This window comes from Cupressus sempervirens, chromosome 3 (genome assembly GCF_028749045.1).
Source record: "Cupressus sempervirens isolate cs-2001-9-10 chromosome 3, ASM2874904v1, whole genome shotgun sequence".
Taxonomy (NCBI): domain Eukaryota; kingdom Viridiplantae; phylum Streptophyta; class Pinopsida; order Cupressales; family Cupressaceae; genus Cupressus; species Cupressus sempervirens.
Genome location: NC_143120.1, coordinates 582625030 through 582647786, shown reverse-complemented (window position 1 = coordinate 582647786; position 22757 = coordinate 582625030). Strand labels below are relative to the sequence as shown.

At 33.8% G+C, this 22757-nt stretch overlaps 1 protein-coding gene across 1 annotated transcript in view; it reads right to left on the bottom strand.

The window, feature by feature from the left end:
- Positions 1 to 13206: 13206 nt before the first annotated feature.
- LOC149567761 (Protein kinase superfamily protein) overlaps positions 13207 to 22757 on the bottom strand; it is a 258969-nt gene continuing 249418 nt past the window's right edge. Inside the window, exons 15-17 of the mRNA XM_089821023.1 lie at positions 15289 to 15393; positions 15043 to 15184; positions 13207 to 13719 (exon numbers count right to left, since the gene is read on the bottom strand). Coding sequence (XP_089677149.1) covers positions 13646 to 13719; positions 15043 to 15184; positions 15289 to 15393 — 321 coding nt within the window. The 3' untranslated portion in view covers positions 13207 to 13645. The remainder of the gene's footprint in view (positions 13720 to 15042; positions 15185 to 15288; positions 15394 to 22757) is intronic.

The window sequence follows — 22757 nt, the reverse complement described above, 5'->3', positions numbered from 1 at the left end:
AATAGAATCTAGTTTAGCAGATCATTCTGTCCAATGTTATTATTAAAATATTTCAGTGTATTACTTAATTCCATTCTCATATGCATATTCCCATTGTATATGGAAACCATAGGAATAGTTTCAATTATATAATAAGATTTTTTTTGTTATCCATATATGTGTCTTGAAAATAATAAATGTTATAAGTGTTACAGAAGATCATATATTAGTTTATTATTGTTGGTATAAATAAGTATTTACTTATTACACTTACTTAAGTTTACTTAGGTTAATGCATTATTTAATTATTTTGCATTATTTTATTTGTGAGACTTTTAGGAGTTTGTGCACTCTTCTAAGTTGTCTTGATGACATCACAGGGGTTTGCACCTCTTTTAAGCACATGTTGTCTACAACACAGGAATCTTCTACACACATATGACACTTTTTCATTCTTATCCATTCATCTAGAATGATGGATAAGGTGCTTAGTTGTCTTATCTTCTGGTTGTTTTTAGAGACATTCTAGGTGCTTCCTAAGAGGCCTTTATATACAGGCACTTCTAGTGTGTTTGAATATCACATTCTGAACAGAGCAATGTATTTAGACATACTCTGATTAATTGATCATATCCATTTTTGGTCTACTGTGTGCTTGTGTTTGAGTTCTTAGTTCCTGGATGAATTTTGCCCTTAGGCAAATTCTTACAATTATGTATACTTGTTATTTTATTTGTGCTCTTATATTCTTTACTATATTGTATTATATTGATAAAATATTATATTTAAAATATAATATAATTTTAATATGTTATAATGGATTACTATTATAGTATTCTTATATCAATTTACTTAATATCATATTATTTCAATTTCATATAAGAATTATTTTATAATAAATTATATTATGTTTATATATTTGCTTGGTTACTATTTATTATTATTTAATATAGTGAACATTTGCTTAGTTACTATTTATTAATCATTTAGATATTATATATATTATTTAAATATTGTGTCATTTAATTAATTTGACCTCTGAGATTGGGGATATCACAGTCCATCCCACCCAAAATTGCTTGTCCTCAAGCAATCCAACTCTCAATATATAGTTTTGATATTCAATCCCATGGTCCTGAAACAAAAAATTTCATCTTGAAGTTAGAACAACAATATAGATTGAAAATCGTAATATTTCATTGAAAATATCAAGAATAAAGAAGTAACTTATCTTAGTATTCCCATGCTTCTTGTTATATGTTTTCTTGTATCAATCCTCTTTTAGTGTGCATTTCTTTTTTTCCTTAAGAAAGACTTTATCTTGCCCTTAGGCCTCAATGGGTATCCCTTTAGGATTACCCCTCCTTATAATACTTAGGTGAGACTTTATCTCATCCTAAGATCTCTATACTAACTTCTCTGTAGTGGGGTGCCCTAACAATTCTTCCATAATCACAGCATAGTAGGGTTCCCTACTAGCAATTCTCCCTTTACTATCACTATGATAGGGTGCCCTCAATAGTTCTCCCTCAACTAATTCTACAATAGGGTTCTCTAGCAATTCACCCTTAATTACAGAGCAATAGGGTATCCTTACCATAGTTCTCCCTAACATACTATTGCAATAGGGTGTTGGAATACTTTAGAATAACAAAGAGGGGGGGGGGGGGGAGTGAATCAATTATCCAAGGTCCAAATATATAAATAAAAAATTTCATAGCTTAGTGAACCCATAAAACATTTGTCATTGTGCATGCATCCATGAGATTATGCAATCACTTAAAACTTGTAGGTTACTATCAAATCAATTTGTAGAAATGTAAACATGAAACATAATAGATTCAACAACACATTTGACACAATGATTTGTGTGAAAACCCAATTTGGGAAAAACCACCAGTAACATGTTACTCTTTTTCACTCTTCTAAAGTGATGCCTTGTGAAAGGCCAACCTTGTTAAAGGTTACAATACACATTGTTAAATGCGACCCTGTTGAAAGATTTCAATCACCCTATTAGGAATGAGCCTTGTTAGAGGACTTTAGACCATTCATTTGGAATGTCACCTAGTTAAAAGATTTATAAATGATTGTAAGGTCAACCTTAATCCAAAGGATTTACCCTAAACTGATACAATTATTAGAGAGTAATAGTAAGACTTGATTTGATAACAACTTACAACTTCATTTGTAGATTACAGATCTATATTTCAATCCTCCATTATGCTTGGCCTTCATAAATTTTAGCTTGGATAGCTTGTTCACCCTTCAAGCATTCATACTCTTAAGCGTTCTTGCTTCACATGCCAATGTAGACTCTTCTCTTAGGTCACTTGATGAAGAAAAACCCTTGACTCCTTGTCTTCCTTAGGTTCTCACACATGACAACCTTTTCTTTCGACCAACCATTCCTATAAATAAGAAATTAAGATCATTTTTTGTTCATTCTCCATCATCCAATTTAGGGTTAGGATAGAATAGGTAAGATATGATGAATCAACCCCTCATTCCATACCTCTTCTAGAAAATTCTCCTTGAATCCCCTTTGAATTCACCTAAAAATGGTTTACCTTGAATTTTGTGTCACTAGCTCATCAATCTTATCTTCCATCTAGTTCACACAATCCAAGAAAACAAACTTGTCAGCTCTAATTCATTGAATTCATGATCTTTTAAATAATGTAGTAACTCGACATTAACTAGCTTCTGATGCTCAGCACACACTACGTTGCTTGTCATCCTATGTAGAATCAGTTGGCATGAACTAAAGTTTACTAGTGCTCAACATCAACTAAACTTTACTTGGCATCAATTTTTTTGCTCGACATACACTAGAATAGACTTTTACTTGGCTCCAACTAATTTTCTGCTTAGCTTGTATTGACTTTTTTCAGCACCTACTATCCACTCAGTCAAGCTTTCTAGAAAAACTTTGTTTAACTCGTTCTTCTATACTTTCTTAGTGTAACTAGCCTTTGTTATCTTAAGTAGATTATCTATACATCATGTTATCACTATCTTAGTTGATTCTTGTACTTCTTTAGATATCATAGCTCAACCTTTCATCTAGGTGTTATTGTTACATTTTTTGATCAAATGCTCTTCATTAATCAAATAAGTGATAGAACTTAAATCATATAAGCAGTTGTCTTACCAACAAAAAGTAGGTTTGACATCAGTAACAAAATAATGATTGAAACATATATATTGATCATACTTATGTCAATCTATTCTCAACAATCTCCTTCTTCAACAATCTCCCTCAATCTTATTCTTAACAATCTCCCTCTTTGGTTTTGATGGAGAACCAAATTGATCAACTAATTTGACTAGGTTAAAATAGTAAAACCAACAAAATACCAAAAAAAAAATCCTTGTATTGAAATCTCTCCCTCTATCAGCACCTTTTATCTTCTAAATAGGTTACAAAACTCCTTTGTATCATCCTGATAACTCCCTCTGAATTACTTCTTATATCTTCCTTCTATAGTAGCTCCATCTTTCTATATATTAGGATTTCTCCCTCTTTGCTCAATTTGCAATCTCTTGTATTTCTCTTGATTAATAACTATCTCCCTCTTTCTTCTATTTCCTTTGATTAGTAACTATCTTCCTATTTGACAACAATGCCAAAGACTTGTCACCTTAACATGCAGATATAAGCTTCTTCAGTTGTCATCTTGCTTGTGATTGATCTGTAGTGTTAGCTCTTTTTACTTTATGCAGCTCCTAAAGTAAGATCCCCTGCATCAATTTGTAACATATAAAAATCAGCTTGTTTGATGTAGGGCACTCCTTTTGTTACTTAGATAGCCTTTGATATGGGTATCACCTCTAGTTTACCTCTTAGATACTCATGAGCATCCTTAGGTAATGCTTTTGTGGAGATATCAACAATTTTCTCTTTTGTGTTAACATATTCCATCTTCACCTCTTTATCTTGAACTAATTCTCTCAAGTAATGACACTTGATTGCAATGTGCTTAGTCTTTGTGCCCATCACAAGATTATTTGATATGTTTATATCACTTGTATTATCACAATAAAGTGTCACTAGTTATGTGATCTCTTCTTTCATACCTTTGAGTAGCTGCTTGATCCATACAATGTTTGTACAATTTATAGCAACAACATATTTAGCTTTAGCAATGGATTGTGAAGTGCAGTTTTGTTTCTTGCTAGTCCATGTAACTAATCTCTTGCCTAAGAAAAATGCTCCTCCATTGGTGCTCTTTCTTTCATCAATGTTTCTAGCCCAATCAACATTACTATAGTCTCTTATTTCAAAATTTTCATTTTTATTATAGTATGGACCATACTCCTCTGTTCCTTTCAGATATCTCATTATTCTTTTTACAGCCATCAAATGATTTTCCCTGGGATTAGCAAATAATCTTGCAAGTATCCCTATAGATAATGCAATGTCAGGTCTGTTATGTACTACATATTGTAATTTGCCAATCATAGACTTGTACAATGTTTGATTTACCTCAGCTTAATCATCATTCTTTGACAATTTGTGTCCTGTCACCATAGGTGTATTTACTAGTTTGGAATCCTCCAATCCAAAAGTTTACAATATTCCTTTAAAATATTTTGATTGAGTGATGTATATACCATATTTCATCTGATATACTTGCAAACGCACAAAGAACTTAATTTCTCCAAACATAGAAATCTCAAATTCTTGCTTCATTTCATTTGCAAAAACTTTAGATAAAATATCTTGACCTCCAAATATGATATCATCAACAAAAATTTTAGATAACAAAATACCTTTTGCTTTCTCTGTCTTCATGTATAGATTGTTGTTATCATCAGTCCTTTTAAATCCAATCTTCACAAGATAATTATGAAGTCTTTCATATCATGCTCTTGGTGCTTGTTTCAAACCATATAGAGCTTTGTCTAATCTACATATCATATTTTTATTGTTAACATCAAAAAATCCTTCTAGTTGTTCTAAGTAAACTTCTTCCTCTCATATACCATTCAAAAATACATATTTAACATCCATTTGATAAAATTTGAAACCTTTGTATGTAGAATAAGCAAGTAGAGTTCTTACTCCTTCCAATCTAGCAACAGAAGCAAGTGTCTCTCCATAGTCAATTCTTTCTTCTTGTGCATAGCCTTTGTAAACTAATCTTTCCTTCTTCCTTGTGACTTCACCATTTTCATCTAGCTTGTTTCTCAATACTCACTTGGTGCCAATCGCATTTTTGTCTTATAGTCTAGGAACTATAGTCCATGTTTTGTTTTTCTCAATTTGTTCAATATCTTCTTCCATGGCTTTACTCTAGTCTATATCTTCTAATGCATCTCTTACTGATTTGGGTTCCTTCATGCTTAGTAAACATGTATCATTTTTCAATCTATTTCTTGTCATTGGTCTAGCATCTTTATCTCCAATAATTTGTGCAATAGGATGATGTCTCTTGACATATTTTGATAATCTTAGCTCAGCTCTAGTTTCTTCATTTTGTCTTTCAACTTCAAAGTCACTATGTACATCTCTATTAGGTAGCTTAACATCTCTATTAATCTCAGAATCAGAATGTGCTTCAACTTCATTCTATAACTCAGCATCTGAATGTAGCTCAGTTCTTGAATGCAACTCAACATTTATAGTATGCCACTCGATAGTTACTGAAACTTTCTGTTGGTTTGTAGTTTGATTTGCAACATCTTCTTCAACAGGCATTTCCTTGTAAAAGTATACAAATGATTTGTATTCTTCTGATTTTCTCATAGGTTTAGTCTCATATACTTTTGTATATTCATCAAAATTCACATTTGCACTTTCCAAAACTTTGTTAGTCTTAGTATTTAAACACTTATAAGCTTTACTTCTTATGGAATATCTTAAGAATATATCTTCTTCACTTTTTACATCTAGTTTACCATTCCTAAAGTCTTTGAGAATATAGCATTTTCTTCCAAATACCTTAAATTTTTTTACATTGGGTGTATCTATACCATAGTTCAAAGAGTGTTGAATAAGTACCTTTCTTGACTTGTACACATTTAAGGTATAGACAACTGCACTTACAACTTCTCTCTAGTATTTCATAACAACATTTTTCTCCATCAAGAGTGTTCTAACACAGTCCATTATAGATCTATTCCTCCTTTTAGCAATTCCATTTTGTGGAGGGGTTCTAGGGGCAAATGTTTTTATTTTAATTCCTCTATCATTACAGAACATCTCAAACTTATTTGATATAAATTCTCCTCCTCTGTCAGATCTCAAACAACCTGTTTTCTTCTCAACTTTTGCTAAGTACCACTTAAACATTTGGAAAGCATCAGATGTCTATTTCAAAAACATAATTATCATCATTCTAGAATAATCATCAACAAACAACATAATGAACTTATCTCCTTTGTAACTTTGCACATAAATTGGTCCACACAAGTCAGTATGAACAATCCTTACTGTTTCTTTGGAGGTATAAGTTTTACTCTTGAATCTTGACTTTGCCAATTTGCTTAACTAACATTGTATGCACATTATATTATCAGGCTTTTTCAACTTAGGAAAATCTCTAACTTTTCTCATGTTACTAATACTAACTAGGTTATCAAAACTAACATAACATAACCTCTTGTGCCATAGCCATACATCATCAAATTTTACAAATTGACAAGTAGCATCCTCTATGTCAAGATAAAATAGATTACTCCTAGTCTGATCACCCTTTCTAATCATTTTTCTATTTGTGTCATATATCTTAGCAATCTTGTTTTCAAACTCAACCTTACATTTTGAATTATTTAGTTGTGACACACTCAACAGATTATAGTTAAGTCCTTCAACATAGTAAGCATTGCCACATAAAATCTTAGTTGTGAGTTTGATAGAACCTTTTCTTTTTATTAAACATGGTGCACCATTACCAAATCTTACACTATTTCCATCATAACAATTCAAGGTAATGAACTTACTTTTGTCTCCAATCATGTGATGTGAAGACCCACTATCAATGATCTACTTGTTATTCTTGTTTACACAAGTCACAAGTGCAGTTGCCTCATCTTCATCAGATTCATCCTTCGTTGCAACATACACCACTTCATCATCATATTCATCAGATGCATCTGTTGTTTCCTCTTCAGCAATGTGGCATGACCTTTTAAGTTTGTCTTTATAATCCTTGTTATCTTCATCTCTTCTACTTTTGTATTTGTCACCACCTCTGTGGTTCTTCTCTGGACATCTAGCAACAATATGACCAACCTCATTGCAGTTGAAACAAATGATAGGTAATTTACCTTTGAACTTGCCTTTACCATTGTGGAATCGTCTTTCTAGTAGTGCTTCAAGTTGTTCTACATCCTCCTCATCTATATCACTATCACCCGACTCATGCTTTATCTTTTTCTTCTTCTTCTAATCAAGTTCCTTCAATGACACCTTAGCTTTGAAAGAAGATTCACTATTCTCAGGTTTGTAATTATCAAAATTAGATAGCTCAAAAACAGTGAGTCTACCTACCAGACCTTCAAGTGAGAGATTATTCCCTAGTATAAATCTTAGTTCTTGAATTGTAGAAACTCTAATAGCATATATAGGCAGTAGTATTCTTAAAACTTTGCTTAGTACAATATCATCATCTATTTTGCTAGTAACTCCTCTTATTGCATTAACAACTTCTTTTATCCTTGCAACATATTGAGCAATATTTTCACCTTCTTCCATTCTCATATCATCAAACTTACCTCTGAAACTTTCAACTTTGGCTCTTAGAACATTAGTGTCCCCTCCATAGATGGTGAATAGGGCATCTCACATTTTCTTTGAACTATCAAGACCTTTGATATCATCAAATTTAGCATAGCTTAGGGAAAAAGCAATCTCAAGCATTGCCTGGTTGTGTTCTTTCTTCTTTTTCATATCCTTGGTTGTTGGGGCTCCAATAGGATCAACATGCTCAATAGTAATGGTAGATTGTGCATGATTTCCAAGTCCTCCAAGGTGTAGCTTCATCAAAATTTTTCATGCAGGAAAGTTATTTCTATTAAGCTTGGGTACTTCTCTTTTTGACATCTTAATCTTTGTGCTTCTTGTACCTTCAAACTAGTCCTCTTAAGCAGATGGCTCTAATACCAATTATTGGAATACTTTAGAATAACTTGGGGGGGGGGGGGGGGGGGGGTGGGGGTGCTAAATCAGTTATCCAAGGTTCATATGTATGAATAAAACTTTTCATAGCTTAATGAACCCATAAAACATTTGTCATCATGCATGCATCCATGAGATATGCAATCACTTAAAATTTGTAAGTTACTGTCAAATCAATTTGCAGAAATGTAAACATGAAACATAATAGATTCAACAACACAGTTGACACAATGATTTACATGGAAACCCAATTTGGAAAAACCCACTAGTAACATGTTACTCTTTTTCACTCTTCTGAAGTGATGCCCTGTGAAAGGCCAACCCTATTAAAGGCTACAATACACACTGTTAAATGCGACCCTATTAAAGGATTTCAATCACCTTGTTAGGAGTGAGCCTTGTTAGAGGACTTCAGACCATTCACTTGGAATATCACCCAGTTAAAAGATTTACAAATGACTATTAGGTCAACCTTAATCCAAAGGATTTACCTTAGATTGATACAATTATTAGAGAGTAATAGTAAGACTTGATTTGATAACAGCTTACAACTTTATTTGCATATTACATATCTTTACTTCAATCCTCCATTCTACTTGGCCTTCATACATTTCAGCTCTGATAGCTTGTTCACCCTTCAAACATTCATACCCTTAAGCCTTCTTGATTAACATGCCAATGCAAACTCTTCTCTTAGATCACTTGATGAAGCAAAACCCTTGAGTCCTTGTCTTCCTTAGATTCTTGTACATGACAACCTTTGCTTCTAACCAGTTATTCCTATAAATAAGAAATTAAGATCTTTTGTCATTTATTCTCCATTGTCCAATTTAGCGTTAGGACAAAATAGGTAGGATATGATGAATCTAACCCTCATTCCATATCTCTTCTAGAAATTTCTCCTTGAATCCCCTTTGAATTCACCGAAAAATGGTTTACCTTGAATTCTATGCCACTAGCTCATCAATCTTATCTTCCATCTGGTTCACACAATCCAAGAAAACAAACTTGTTGGCTTAGATTCATCGAATTCATGATCTTTCAAATAATGCAGTCACTCGACATTAACTAGATTCTGATGCTCGACACGCACTACGTTGCTCGACATCCTCTGTAGAATCACTCAACACGAACTAAAGTTTACTGGTGCTCGACATCAACTAAACTTTACTCGACATCCACTGTTTTGCTGGGCATACACTAGAATAGACTTTTACTTGGCTCGAACTAATTTTCTACTCGACTTGCACTAAGTCACTCGACATTAACTAGATTTTGATGCTCAACACGCACTGCGTTGCTCGACATCCTCTGTAAAATCACTCAACACGAACTAAGGTTTACTAGTGCTTGACATTAACTAAACTTTACTTGACATCCACATTTTGCTCAGCATACACTAGAATATACTTTTACTTGGCTTCAACTAATTTTCTACTCGACTTGCACTAACTTTGCTTGGCACCTACTATCCACTCGGTCAAATTTGGCAGACAAAATTTGTTTAACTTGTTCTTCTATACTTAGTGTAACCAGCCTTTGTAACCTTAAGTATATCATCTATACATCATGTTATCACTATCTTAACTGATTCTTGTACTCTTTTACATATCATAACTCAACCTTTCCTCTAGGTGCTATTGTTACATCTTTTGATCAAATCCTCTTCATCAATCAAATAAGTGATAGTACTTAAATCATATAAGCAGTTGTCTTACCAGCAAATAGCAAGTTTGACATAAGTGACAAAACAATGATTGAAACATATATATTGATCATACTTATATCAATCTAATCTCAACAATCTCCCTCAAACTTATTCTCAACATAGGATGCCCTAACTATTCTCCCTTAATTGCACTCTTAGGAAGGTGCTAACAATAGGGTGTCATTAGTAGTTCTCCCTTAATTGCCACTCTTTCCCTTTTATTTAAATTGAATGTTAAAGTTCTATTAATAATTATAAAATATGTACATAAATGTATTGTTTGATATTTACATTTCCTAATTATAGTATGACTAAAGTTGAACTTCCTCGAAGCTTCAATGATTCTCTATTCTTGTATCCTCTCTCGATCACCATTCACACTCCTATTTGAAGTCTCTTCATTATTTATTTCATGCATTGCTTCTATTTTATGGAGTTGACTTTTCTTATCACACTTATGTCCAGGTTCCCAAGGGCCTCTACATCTGAAACATATGTCTTTCTTCAATGTATCCTCTTTTGGCTTTTGGGCTTCCTTGCTCGAGCATTGGTGTCCTCTACTCCATTTCTCTTTGCAGAAATAACATTCTCTCTCTCTTTGGTCTTTGCGCAAGTCTTCATTTTTATGCTCTGTCTTTGTCAAGAAATTCTTATATTTTTCTTTTGATGAATTCGATTCTACCATTTTTGCTTTTCTAATGGCCTCTTCCAAGTTTTGTGGTTCATGCAATCTAACAGAGTGCTTGGTGGAGTCTTTTAATCCCTCTATAAATATATGAGTGAGTCTCTTTTGGGAAATGTCTAGAACCATAATTGACAACTCTTGAAATGTGCAAGCATAGTCTTCCACTGTTCCAATTTGTCTGAATTGAGTTAGTTCTTGAAAATACCATTCGATGTCCTTATCATCAAAACTATTCATGAGCTTTTCGAAGAATTCTTCATAGGATTTTACATCTTTATGTCCCAATGAGATACATCCATGGGTCCACCAATCATGTGTTGCTCCCTTTAGATGCACTATAACGAATTGCAATGCATCTTCTTCCATCATGGGATTTAGAATAAAAAATGTGTTTAATTTTTCTAACCATTGGTGCAGTGTAATTTTTTTTGAACCGTCAAAATGTGGAAGCTTTATTTTGTTAATTTTATGTTTGAATTCTTCATTTACCATCCTTCTAGATGCCTCCCTTCTTTTATCTTCACAAAATTCTCTGAATGATATCACTTCTCTAATGTTGGGTTTTAGAGTAGCATATGTCCTTGCAATATCTTCCGTACTAGTTAGGGGTTGCTTGACCCCTTCCTCTTCTCTTAAATTTACTCTTCTAGGTAGGAATGTAGGTTGGGGCAGGCTGGAGCTTGAAGTTGCATTGTTATTTTCAGAATGGACTGAATTACTTTCTCTCCATATGTTAGATTGACTTCTCAAATTATTGATCAAGTTTCTCATGTTTTGTAATGCTTGTAAGAGGGCTTGATTTGACTTCTCCATTTGATTCAATATAGTTTGGTTGGTCTGTAGGGTTTGCTCCATATATGTTCTTACTTCATTTGCTAAGTCGTTCATTGTAATTTTATTTGTCCTTCTCTTGTCATTTTCCATAAGCCTTCACTCACACGATGACAGGATTAGGCTTTGATACCAATGTAATGTCCCTTCTAGATACCTAAGAACTTTGGGACAAAATACTTGAGTTCTTTTATCTTATTCCTTTGCAGCTCAGTATTAGTAATGGATAGTTAATATTACTGTTGGATAGATTTATGGTAATATAAAAATATATATATTGGACAAATTTATGGTAATATAAAATATACACTTTAGAAGTGGAAGAAACGTTGTATTTGAAGACTAATCCTTCCTAATTTAGATATGTTTGAAATATGCAATTTACGATCCTTGTGGTCCACAATAGGAGTGATATCTTGCAACCGATGAAACTATTACAAATGATCTTTAAGACTTTGCCACAACCAAAATTATTATGACTATTGGATACTTCAATATTATGTGAGTGGTTTGCTAATGTTGTGGCCGATTGGGAACCTCAACAATATGCAAATTCTTGGATAGTATGTCTGATTATCAATTACACAGGTTCATGCTCTTTTGATAAGAGATGTACCTTCAACAACGTTATATATTGAACTAGTGCAAAGTAGACCCATGTTTGAACGTCTTATTTACACAAGTTCCTTTCGACGATCCAGTTATTGCATGTATCATATATATTTCTCTCTACTGAGGAGTTCCCAAAAGAAATTAAAAACGTCCTCCCCCTGTTCTTTGACGTCCCTTACCTTCTTAGATTTTCTACTATTAGAAGTTGTTACCTTTCAATCAATGAAGATTCATCTTCTTTAACTTTTAATTATTTTCTAATGAAGGGTTATAATATATAATCCATTTGGGTGGCAACCATACTCGATTACACTTCCAACATCCTTCATATCATATAATATTTCTATGGTATAGTCCATGGCGAGGTTTGTTTCCCATAGATAAGTATATAGATCGCTATCATATAATGCAGTGATTATAATATGTCAATGTCGCCCAAATATGAATGGAGGATAATGTCAACATCCCTAGCAACATGGTTGAAATAAAATGGAATCTAGTTTAGAAAATCATTTTGTCCAATGTTATTATTAAAAATATTTTAGTGTATTACTTAATTCAATTCTCATACACATATTCCCATTGTGTATGGAAACCATAGGAATAGTTTCAATTATATAATAAGATTTTGTTGTTATCCATATATGTGCCTTGAAAATAATAAGTGTTATAGAAGATTATGTATTAGTTTATTATGTATACTTGTTATTTTATTTGTCCTCTTATATTCTTTATCATATTGTATTATATCGATAGAATATATATTTAAAATATAATATAATTTTAATATGTTATAATTGCTTACTATTATAGTATTCTTATATCAATTGACTTAATATCTTATTATGATTGTATATTTGCTTGGTTACTATTATTATTTAATATACTAAATTAAATTTGCTTAGTTAGATATTATATTTATTATTTAATTATTGTGTCATTTAATTAATTTGACCTCCGAGATTGGTGGTATCACAAATTTCTTTCCTATAATGGGAATGCCAGTCACAGCAGATATAACATCCTCCATCACCAAATCCACCCCATCAATTATTAACAAATGTTGATACACCATTTATCTATTTATATATCTATTTATACAGTACCCATCTTATATGTTTAATTAAAAACTTGTGAAACTAATTTTGATCAATTGCAAACTTCAATACTACATATGTAAGAAATAAACTAATATATCTACAAGATGAAAGATAAAAATACAGAACATATAAATTTCACACTAGAAATACATTCTCTACACACCAGTAGCAGGTCTATAACATTATTTATTTATATTTAAATAGGGCCTCTTGTTACGGAGCCGGCCCCCTCCAATACATATGAAAAATGAATTCTATTATAATTGACACAATAATTACAGAGCTGGCCTCCCTCCATTACATTTCAAAAAGAATTATAATAAATATTTGTTTTCTGGATTAAAATGAATGCTAATACAATCTGGGCAGCTTATAGCTAGTGAAATATATGGTACATTTCCATTCAGTGGCTGCTGAAATTTTCGCCAACAGCCTTACATGATTGATAATTTATTTGAATTGCTCCAAAATATAGAAGCAACAACAAATCGGAAGGCCACAAACGCAGTAGCAAAAATGGTGAAAGAATCTAGCCACAATATTGCGAATTAGTGGGGTAATAAATTTGCCAAAACACACGGTCACTGTTAGGATGAAACAACTACTTAAATCATTTTTTCAAATTTGTCAAGTCTCTGTACTCTTTTCATGGCCTGAATAATCAAGATTGTGAGTACTCCTGCATGCATGAACGATCCACTATTATTACGAGTCCAAAAATCACTGTGGAAATATACTCTAATTATGACCTCTCACTAAAAAACATGATGTCACTTCTTTATATAAAAGCGTTAATTAATTCATTCAATAAAAATCCTTAAAGCTTTAATTTCATTTCAAGTGTAGCGGTGCTTACTGCCAAGCAATGAAGCACCTAGCTTGTACAGAAAGTTAAGAGCTACACACAGAGTGGATGGGAAATGGATAAAATTCCGGAAATATGTATGTAATCTGGATAGGTTAAGATATTCCCCATCAAGCAACAGACAGAATTGTTCATAAGCTGAAATAGCTCCTTTGTACCCCAGACATAAAATGGATAACAAGGGGGATTAGATAGCTCAATTTTGTTATTACTCCAGAAAATATATATTGTAACGAGTTTTCCTTCTGTTCAATCTGATCTAAATTTTGATGAGAAGTCCTAATTTTTCTTCACTTCCATGCGACAATGTATCGTCTGCTTAATTTCCTTACTATTTGATACACAGTCTGTTTTCCTGTGTTCTTGTTTAGTTCTATGTATGGAATTTTGAGAGTAGAGAACCTTATAACTTTCCTATACAAATCTCTAGAATGATGAATATAAGCATCACCAATACTAATAAATTAATAATCAAACGACAAAATATATCTACTTGGCTTACCAGATTATTGCTTCCATCAAAATGCAATTCAACAAATTCAAGCTTCAGATTGTTTCAACATATCATCAGATTTCCCCTCCAAATAAAAGCAATATAAGTTTAACGGTGGTATTTTTGATGAAATAGTTAGTCTGAGTTTTATAAGTAACTTTTATGATTTTACACAAGCATAACAAAAATGTTACAGATAATAGCACAAGATGAGCAATACAGAAATTAAAAATAACGAGGTGAAGGCAATTAATGCATTCCCTGTGCTTAGCATCAATGGTTAACGATCAAAAACTTTCATTTTTTCATTCTTGTATCCCCTGTGCATGATATCAATGACTAACAATCAAAATCTACCATTCATGCATCTCTGTGCGTAGCATCACTGGCTAACCATTGGGCATGAGGGAAATCAATAATCAACACTAATGATTTTCAATCCACTATGTGGTGCATGTCCAAGTTCATTTTTTGTCAACAACATTACTGAAGGCCTATGTTAAGAAATTGACGAATAATCAAAATGCAATTCATCTTTGTTATTTTTGATGCACATCGTGTCTACTGATAAATCATTTAACTAGTTTATGACAAATAATCAGACACCCCAAGAAGAGAAAAATTATGAGAAAAATATAACATACCTGCACCAATATATGAAACAGTGGCAAGATTCTCCATGCCCTGGGCTGTTAGTGTAACTCCAGTATTCAATAGTGTTCCCCCCAAAACTGTGTATATAGTTGCCATTTGCATTACCGATGCCCTTCTGGCAGCCCTTTCAGCCTATAATGTTCAAAAAATAAAAATGCATTGGTTCTCCCACTATAGCCTGCATGAATTCCTTTCAAAAGTCTATTGCTCAAGGAGAGATGATTTTGTTGACTTACCTCAAACACCCGCACCCGCAATTTCAGATCCCCTGCCTCAAGTTGTTGGATGAATTCATCAATATGTTGTATCCTATATGGCATGGCAACTGTGGTATCTCGAACCTGAATCAGCAGCATGCATAATATAATTTCAGAAGTCTCATTTAAAAATGGTTTAAAGTGATGCTGCCGCACAAAATAGAAAGCATGCAACTGAGAAAAAAATTTGGACAAGAAATTTGCTCTAAAAATAATAGCCCAACCCTGTAGATAAACATGACATTAGTTTTTGGTATAAAACAGGAAAATGATAATCTATATTCCATGCACAATGAAACCAATCCATAAATGACTCTTCTTCTGATGTTATGTGACATTTCAACTTTTTATTTCGATGCACATTTGTAAACTTCGAAGTTTTATGAGATTTTGGTGTAACAGCAAGACAAATCTAACCGATTCGCCAATGAAAATAAAAATGGATTTCACAGAAAGGATGGTGTCAAGGATAATTTTTTTTATAGTAAATAGCGAACAATTATTTATCCATTGCGATAAAGAAATCAACTTTTGCAATTGTGGTGAGGCTTCAGGAAAAATCCAAGTGTACACCTCATTAATCCAAGTGTACACCTCATCACAAAAAATGTAAGTTGCACAAGGCAAAACCCTGGTTACATGGCCATAAATTTCAAATAAGTGAATAGCAAATTCTAGCTTTTTCTGAAGCTGCTTTCATGAAGACCAATATCTTTATTTAGCTTCGACTAAGCTAGCCTGATTTGAACTACTTGTCCTTCATTTTATAATCGCAAAATGGACCCAACACTACAAACTTTGCCAATTAAGTTTCATATTTTCTCTAAGTTATCTCACTATGAGATTGGTGCAACTTGGTAATTTAATCCTTCTCAAGTCATGTTATCAATGTTTTTACTTGAGGTTCTCATCAAGTTGCTTTTGTTTTTGAAAGATTGATTGGAATTGTTGAATCTAGTAATATATACTTGATTTTTGAGATCTTCAAAGTCCTTTTTTGCGTAGCATGTTTGTTTGGATTGTTTTAGTCTTTTTGTTTCCTTCAATCTCTTGCTTTCAGTACACCCTTGTTTTTAGCTATCTTAGGACTTAATTGAAGTTGTTAATCAAAAGATATTAAGGTTTAAGTGTGTGTAATCAGGCTTTAGAACCCTAATTGCATATTTTAAATATTAAACCTTACATTTTGATGTTATGTTGCACTTTTTAATATTTATCACTTAAAATCACTTTAAAATGTGTTTTTAAGTTATAAAGTTGCACTTTTGACCTTTAAAGTTATAAGTCACTTAAGTTATAGAGTGCACTTTTTCAACCCATTTGCACATGACACATAAAAATGTCAAGTGTAATAAGCAATGGACCCTAAAAGGTGTGATTTCACTTAAGTGCATCAATTAGACATGTGTAAATTAAAAGTCAAGTGAAAAGAAAACGTCTTTAGAAGTCATTTACATATGCATTTGATGAAATATGCAAATGCACTTGAAAAGTGCAATTTGCTTTATTTTAAATATGCATTTGCATCTAAAAATTCTGGTTTTTCTTGTTTACTCCATTTCAAGAGGCAAATTGCACTTTTGGAGGCCAATTGCATATTACATCTAATACTTCTTCAACATGCAATAGGTATTTCATTCTCAAAACCACGATTGGCTTTATTAAACAACTTGCTTTTCCCAAAAGCTCCTTGGCTAGGAAGTTTTGCATGGTATTTTAAATATACATTTCATTCTCAAAACCACAATTTGCCCATTTACATGTAAATGCAATACAATCACCCTCAAAAAGTGCGACTAACTCCATACTTGCATTTTTCATGAAAAGAACCACATGCAAGTGCATGCCAAAAGCGCGATTGGGCATTTCAAGCAAAATGCAATGTGTAAAGTGGCTGGAAAAGTCCGATTTGCTCTCAAACTTGCCATTTACACATCATTTTCAATATGTAAGTCACCTAAAAAGGTCTGATCTGCATATAACTTCTCACCACGTGTAAATGCATTGATAAAGTGCGATTTGCACTAAGCATCAACCTATGTAGTATGCAAATGACTTGGAAAGCCTGATCTGTACTTAGTTATTCCATTCCAACATGCAAGATGATGTAACACTAGTCTTGCTTCTACCACAACTCACTCTAGGGCCTCCTTAGGTATTTCTTTGAACCTAATAGGGTTACTCACTACCCTATTCTCCTTAGGATCTTAATTATGAGATCCTACCTCCTTCAACTAGTGAACACCAACTGAAAAGAACTACAACTCTATACATTGCTTCCAAGGCTTGCACTAGCCCTCAATGCTTCCTCTTCACCAATTCCACATCCTACCTCCAACTGATCAGCAGACACTCCTACAATAGACAGAGACCTTCAGGAGGTCATTTGGATCCTTTCCAAGATCTACAATAACTTTTGAGATTGGAACCCTAATCAAGTTCACAAAAACACCATAGTTGCCTCCCAAATAGGGCTACAAGCAATTAGACCTGCATTTGACAAAAATCTTGAATAACTTGAGAAAGTCCTTAACAAGGAGGGAAACTAATCATGGATCTAGACACTCTTTTTAGAGACCTAAAATATTTCCAAGGTCTATGGCCCCCAAACTGTCCGTATAGTACAATCTACAAATGTGCCTAAAAATAAGGCTTTAAGGCTTTTCAAGCCTGTCTAGCAAAAACTTCACTTTCCTTTCATAAGATCTTTCACCAACACTTCCCATTGAATTTGGGACTTCCACAATCATGCTTCTACCTTTCTCCAAGATTTGATTGAAGCTATCAATGCCTTCAATCTCTCCTAACACTTCTGCAACACACTGTGATCCCTAGCCATGCAACTTTGGCTCGCCTAGGGCATCACCATAAATATGCCTTCCTTGCTTTCTAGGGCCCCTCCTTCACTGTACAATATGTACATGGAGTTATCTCCCTAATCCCAAAATCCTGTGCAGATTCTACGATGGCAAGAGGATCTATGACCCCATCTTTACCAGTTGCCTGGTTCAAGACAACAGATTGGCAGGAAGCAAAACAATTTTAACAACTAGAAACCCAGAAAATTGCAATTTAACACTACACAAAACCTTAAGATGAATTCCTCTAACACTTCCAAATACTACAATCCTAATTTCAATCCATTAGAATACCAAAATGTTTAGAAAACAAGAACTGTGACTGTTATTGTTGTCAATTAGTCCATACACACACCTTTTCTCTTAAGCCAACCCCATCAACAAGTCGAGTATGGTCTTAAATAGTTGACCAAGGTCTAGCACCAATGGTTTCAGACAGTTATGAAACCCAAGCACGAAGTTGCTCCTAAGCAACAAAATGTTGTCAATGTTGTTAATGACAACTTCTCAACAACTTATACAACTTTTTGAATTTGACATTCAAACTTGATCCTAAGCCCACCAAACATCACCAAAAGCCTAGTTAAGGCTTTAAAACATTGAAAAAGGACATCAAGTCCCTTTTCTTGGTCAACTTATCACAAAAGTCATAAAAATACTCTATTTGACCTAATAGGGGGATACTTGCAACTAAGGCGTGATAAAGCTTCCTATGCTAACACACCTCAACTTAGGACCAAGCTAGTCCCTTTATTACTCTAATGGTGTGGCTAGTACCACTACAAGTCAAAAAAACCTAGGAGCCCTAGGTCTTCCATGAGCCCTACCTAGGTGCCCCTGCACCACAAGACACCTCAAGAAGTGTGATTTTAGTTGAGCATTCCAGTTACATATACTTGCTTTGCATATGCACCATTTTTAAATATGCAAATGCTCCCAAAAACTGTGATTTGCACTTGGAGAGCTCATTGCATCTTTTGAAATATGCAATGGCACACAAAAAGTATGATATAGGGTTGGGAGTTCAAGATTTTCAAAAGCTTTAATCATTATATGCAAACACATTGTAAAAACTCAATTTGGAGAAGAGACTTTCATTCCAACTTCTTCTTGCTCCAAGATTTTCTCTTTGCTCACCAAGTAAGTGTAAGTTTTTGGTTTTGTTTGGATTTCTTGTTCTTGTTGCTTGTTTGATGTTTTTGCTTTCCATTTGTTTAGTTGTAGCCCTAGATTTTTGTTCTATGTTGATAAATAAGTTTAAAACTCTCATTCTTTGTAATGCAAAAAAGTTCTTCCAAAAACAAAATCACTTACAAGATTGGAGTATTGAAAGTTATCAAGTTGTGTCAAAGCAAGAGGTATGTTTTCTTTTCTTTTCTTTGTTTTGTAAATACTTTGTGTGCTTGTTTTGTTTTTGGTTTATTTATGAAGAAAAAGTTGAAAATTTTCCCAAAGAATGCAAGTATCTTTTCACATTTCCAGCATTCGTATTCATTCCATTTCCAGAATATTGACTTTTTCGCCACATGTAAATGCATTCCTAAAACCAGATTGCATGGAATGCTCACTTTTTTTACACAAAACTTGTATCCACATTGAAAACTCCGATTTTGGTCATTTTTGCCCAAAATACAAGTTGTTTGAATCATTTCCAGCCTACCTATGTATTCAAAAAGTATCTAAATCATACTTTGAATACTTATCCTCCATGGATCCATCATCATTGTTCCAATCCCAAAGGCCCTCATAGATTCAATGTCATTAGAAAATATTTTCACCCTTTGGAACTTTCATGTTGTAGAAAATCCTCCAAATCATGACATGTCCAAGGAATCCTCACCTTCAAAAGGAAAGGGAAAGATGAAATATTTGTTGGGTGGACATTTTGCAACTGACAGTTTTGGGTAAAATCCAATCTCAAAATAGGATGACCAGCCACAGCATATGACACATAGTCTCTCCTACCTTAAAGGGAAGGCTCTCCCTTCTCATTGTTCCTTAGATCAACTCAAGGTAAGCAAGAAGTTGAAAGATTTTGTAAAAGGGTGTTACCAATCTTCTTTCCTCTTAAGTTTCAGGATAGAATCTACTTACCTGTGGAGTGAGTCCTGGGCAGGGTGAAATCTCTAACTACACTTCTATCTAAAGTTGGATTCGGTGATACCAATAAACCAACACTAACTCAAAGGCTAGCTGAAAGTGTACCGATTTGGCTCTAAGTCTGGTCATAATTTTATATAAATAAGCTTTACTATTGAGGCACAGAGACTCCTAGAAGTAAAGATATCTTAATTATTTTATGAATCAAAAAAGAGATGTAAGCTACAGACAAAGTTTCTAGTCTATATATCTTTACAACCGCTCCCAATCAAAGCTTCGGCTCTGATTGCTTTCTAATTCTTTTTAAACTCAATTATCAAGAACAAACGATCACACGAATCAAAGATAACATATGCAAATCACAGACAAAGCTTCCAATTCGCACAAGTAACAATTGTACTCAATCAAAGTTCAACTTCAATTGCTCCTTTATATTCACTTTTCTATCAAAATAGTGCTACACAATCAAAGTTTTGCTGGCACAATTTCTCCAGAACTCTCTTGCATATAATAAAAGATATATTTTACAATAAGAAAACACTCCTTTATATAGGCACAACAGTTGAAAAAAAGATGGAGGAAAAAGTGGGAGCAACTCAACCAACTTTGACCAAGTCTAACTAGAAGAGAAAGTATTGGATTACATGTAACTACACATGCAATTCACATTACATGTAATGACATAATTCTATGCGATGTATCCTCTTTGATCTACACACTAAAAAACAAAATAACAATCTTAAAGATTGTTCTTTAGTGCCTTAAATTTGATATAACATCACACAGTGTAGGAAGATAAAAAATCTCCATTGATTTGATATTGCCTCTATTCTTATTGCATTTGCATATGCTGATTGCACAACCTTGGGATTTTCCGCCAGAGAATCTTGCAAGTGTTTTGCCAAAGATTTATACGAGGCAAATTTGTTCATTGTGCGAGAACCAAAATCCTCAAAATCTAATTCGGCATTGACCCTGATTGTATATTTTAAAGTCATCCTTTCAACTATATTCAAATTACCTTTTTTATCAAGAATCTGACATCCCATTTGCTCTAAGTCACATGTGATTCCTGTTTCTATTACTTAGCAATCTCCAAGGGCTGCTTGCAACTTTGTTATCAGTTTTCTTAGTGTTTCTTCTTTGTAGCCCATAAGTCCTTGATATCTGAAGAACATTTCATAAGATGGAAGAATGTCACATGTAACCATGGCAACCAGATCAGACTTAGCCAATTCATCCCAGTCATTAAGAACCCCTTTCAAGGTGTCAACTTTTTGAGTCAAAGAAGAAATCAAATCTTGTTCCATTTCATCCATGTTTTTGATATGCCTAAGGACTTTAACCATCTGTAATAGCTTGAGCTCCTTCATAAATGACTTCTCCTATCCAAGACTTAATAGCTTCTACTATTTTTCTTTCCCTAGATGTCTGAGACACAACAACAACATTTTGCGAAGATTGTTGACGAATAACTTCATTTAAAAGAGCAACCTTTTGCTTGAGCTGATTTTTCCTTTCCCATAATTCATGGTTGCTCTTTGATACATTGGCAAGTGCATCTTGAGCATCCTGAAAGCAACTCAATCGTGATTGCTTTTTGATCTCTACCTTGGTGAACTTGTAATCACAATACGTGAGCCCTGAAATAGGCTTGTCCACCAGTGGCTCAACAACCTCTACAAACATGTTTTTTTCTTAATCAACTAAGATTCTAGAAACAATCATATCTTTCAAAGATTTAGACTTAGTTTTCTTTATAGGAAGGTTTTTTGGGGTTACTGTAATACTTCACTTGGATCTAACAAATCAGAGCACCATCTCTTGGCAAATATTAATTGAAGGTTATTCATGTTCAAACCTCCATTCTTATTCGGCAGTGTTTGATAAATTCGGGGTTAATAGTTTAAGGTATAGGACTAAACCATTTTCCCTTCGTACTACTTAGTAAAATTTATGTCTGCAACATTACTCACCACACGACCTCCAAGATAAGTCGTACTACCTCCAACCAACCGTACGACCCTCCCACACAACCATACGACCATTCCTATTCCCATTGTACAACCTCTATATAGACTCCGTATGGCCTTCATTATTGTTGCAACAGTACCTCCATACTTCGCTGCCATAACCCCACCATATGGCCATCTTGGCCCATCGTATGGGCATTCTCACCACCATCCTACGACCACTGTATGTTATCCCACCTCCTGCCATTGTATAGCCTTCACCTTGTACTATACGTACTCATCCATACCACCCCTGCAACATCTCTCCCTCTCCACCATACGATCTACTTTTAGCATAGCCTCCACCATACGGACCCCATTCAAAAACACACTGACTGCCATTCGTATCTAACCAATCGCTCATCGTTTTTTAGACACTACACTGCTAGCATGAAACATTACAGTGGTATCAAAGCTTCGATCCTGCCAGCCTGTGGATAGTGAATGAGAGTTTATAGCTGGAATAGAAGAAGAACCC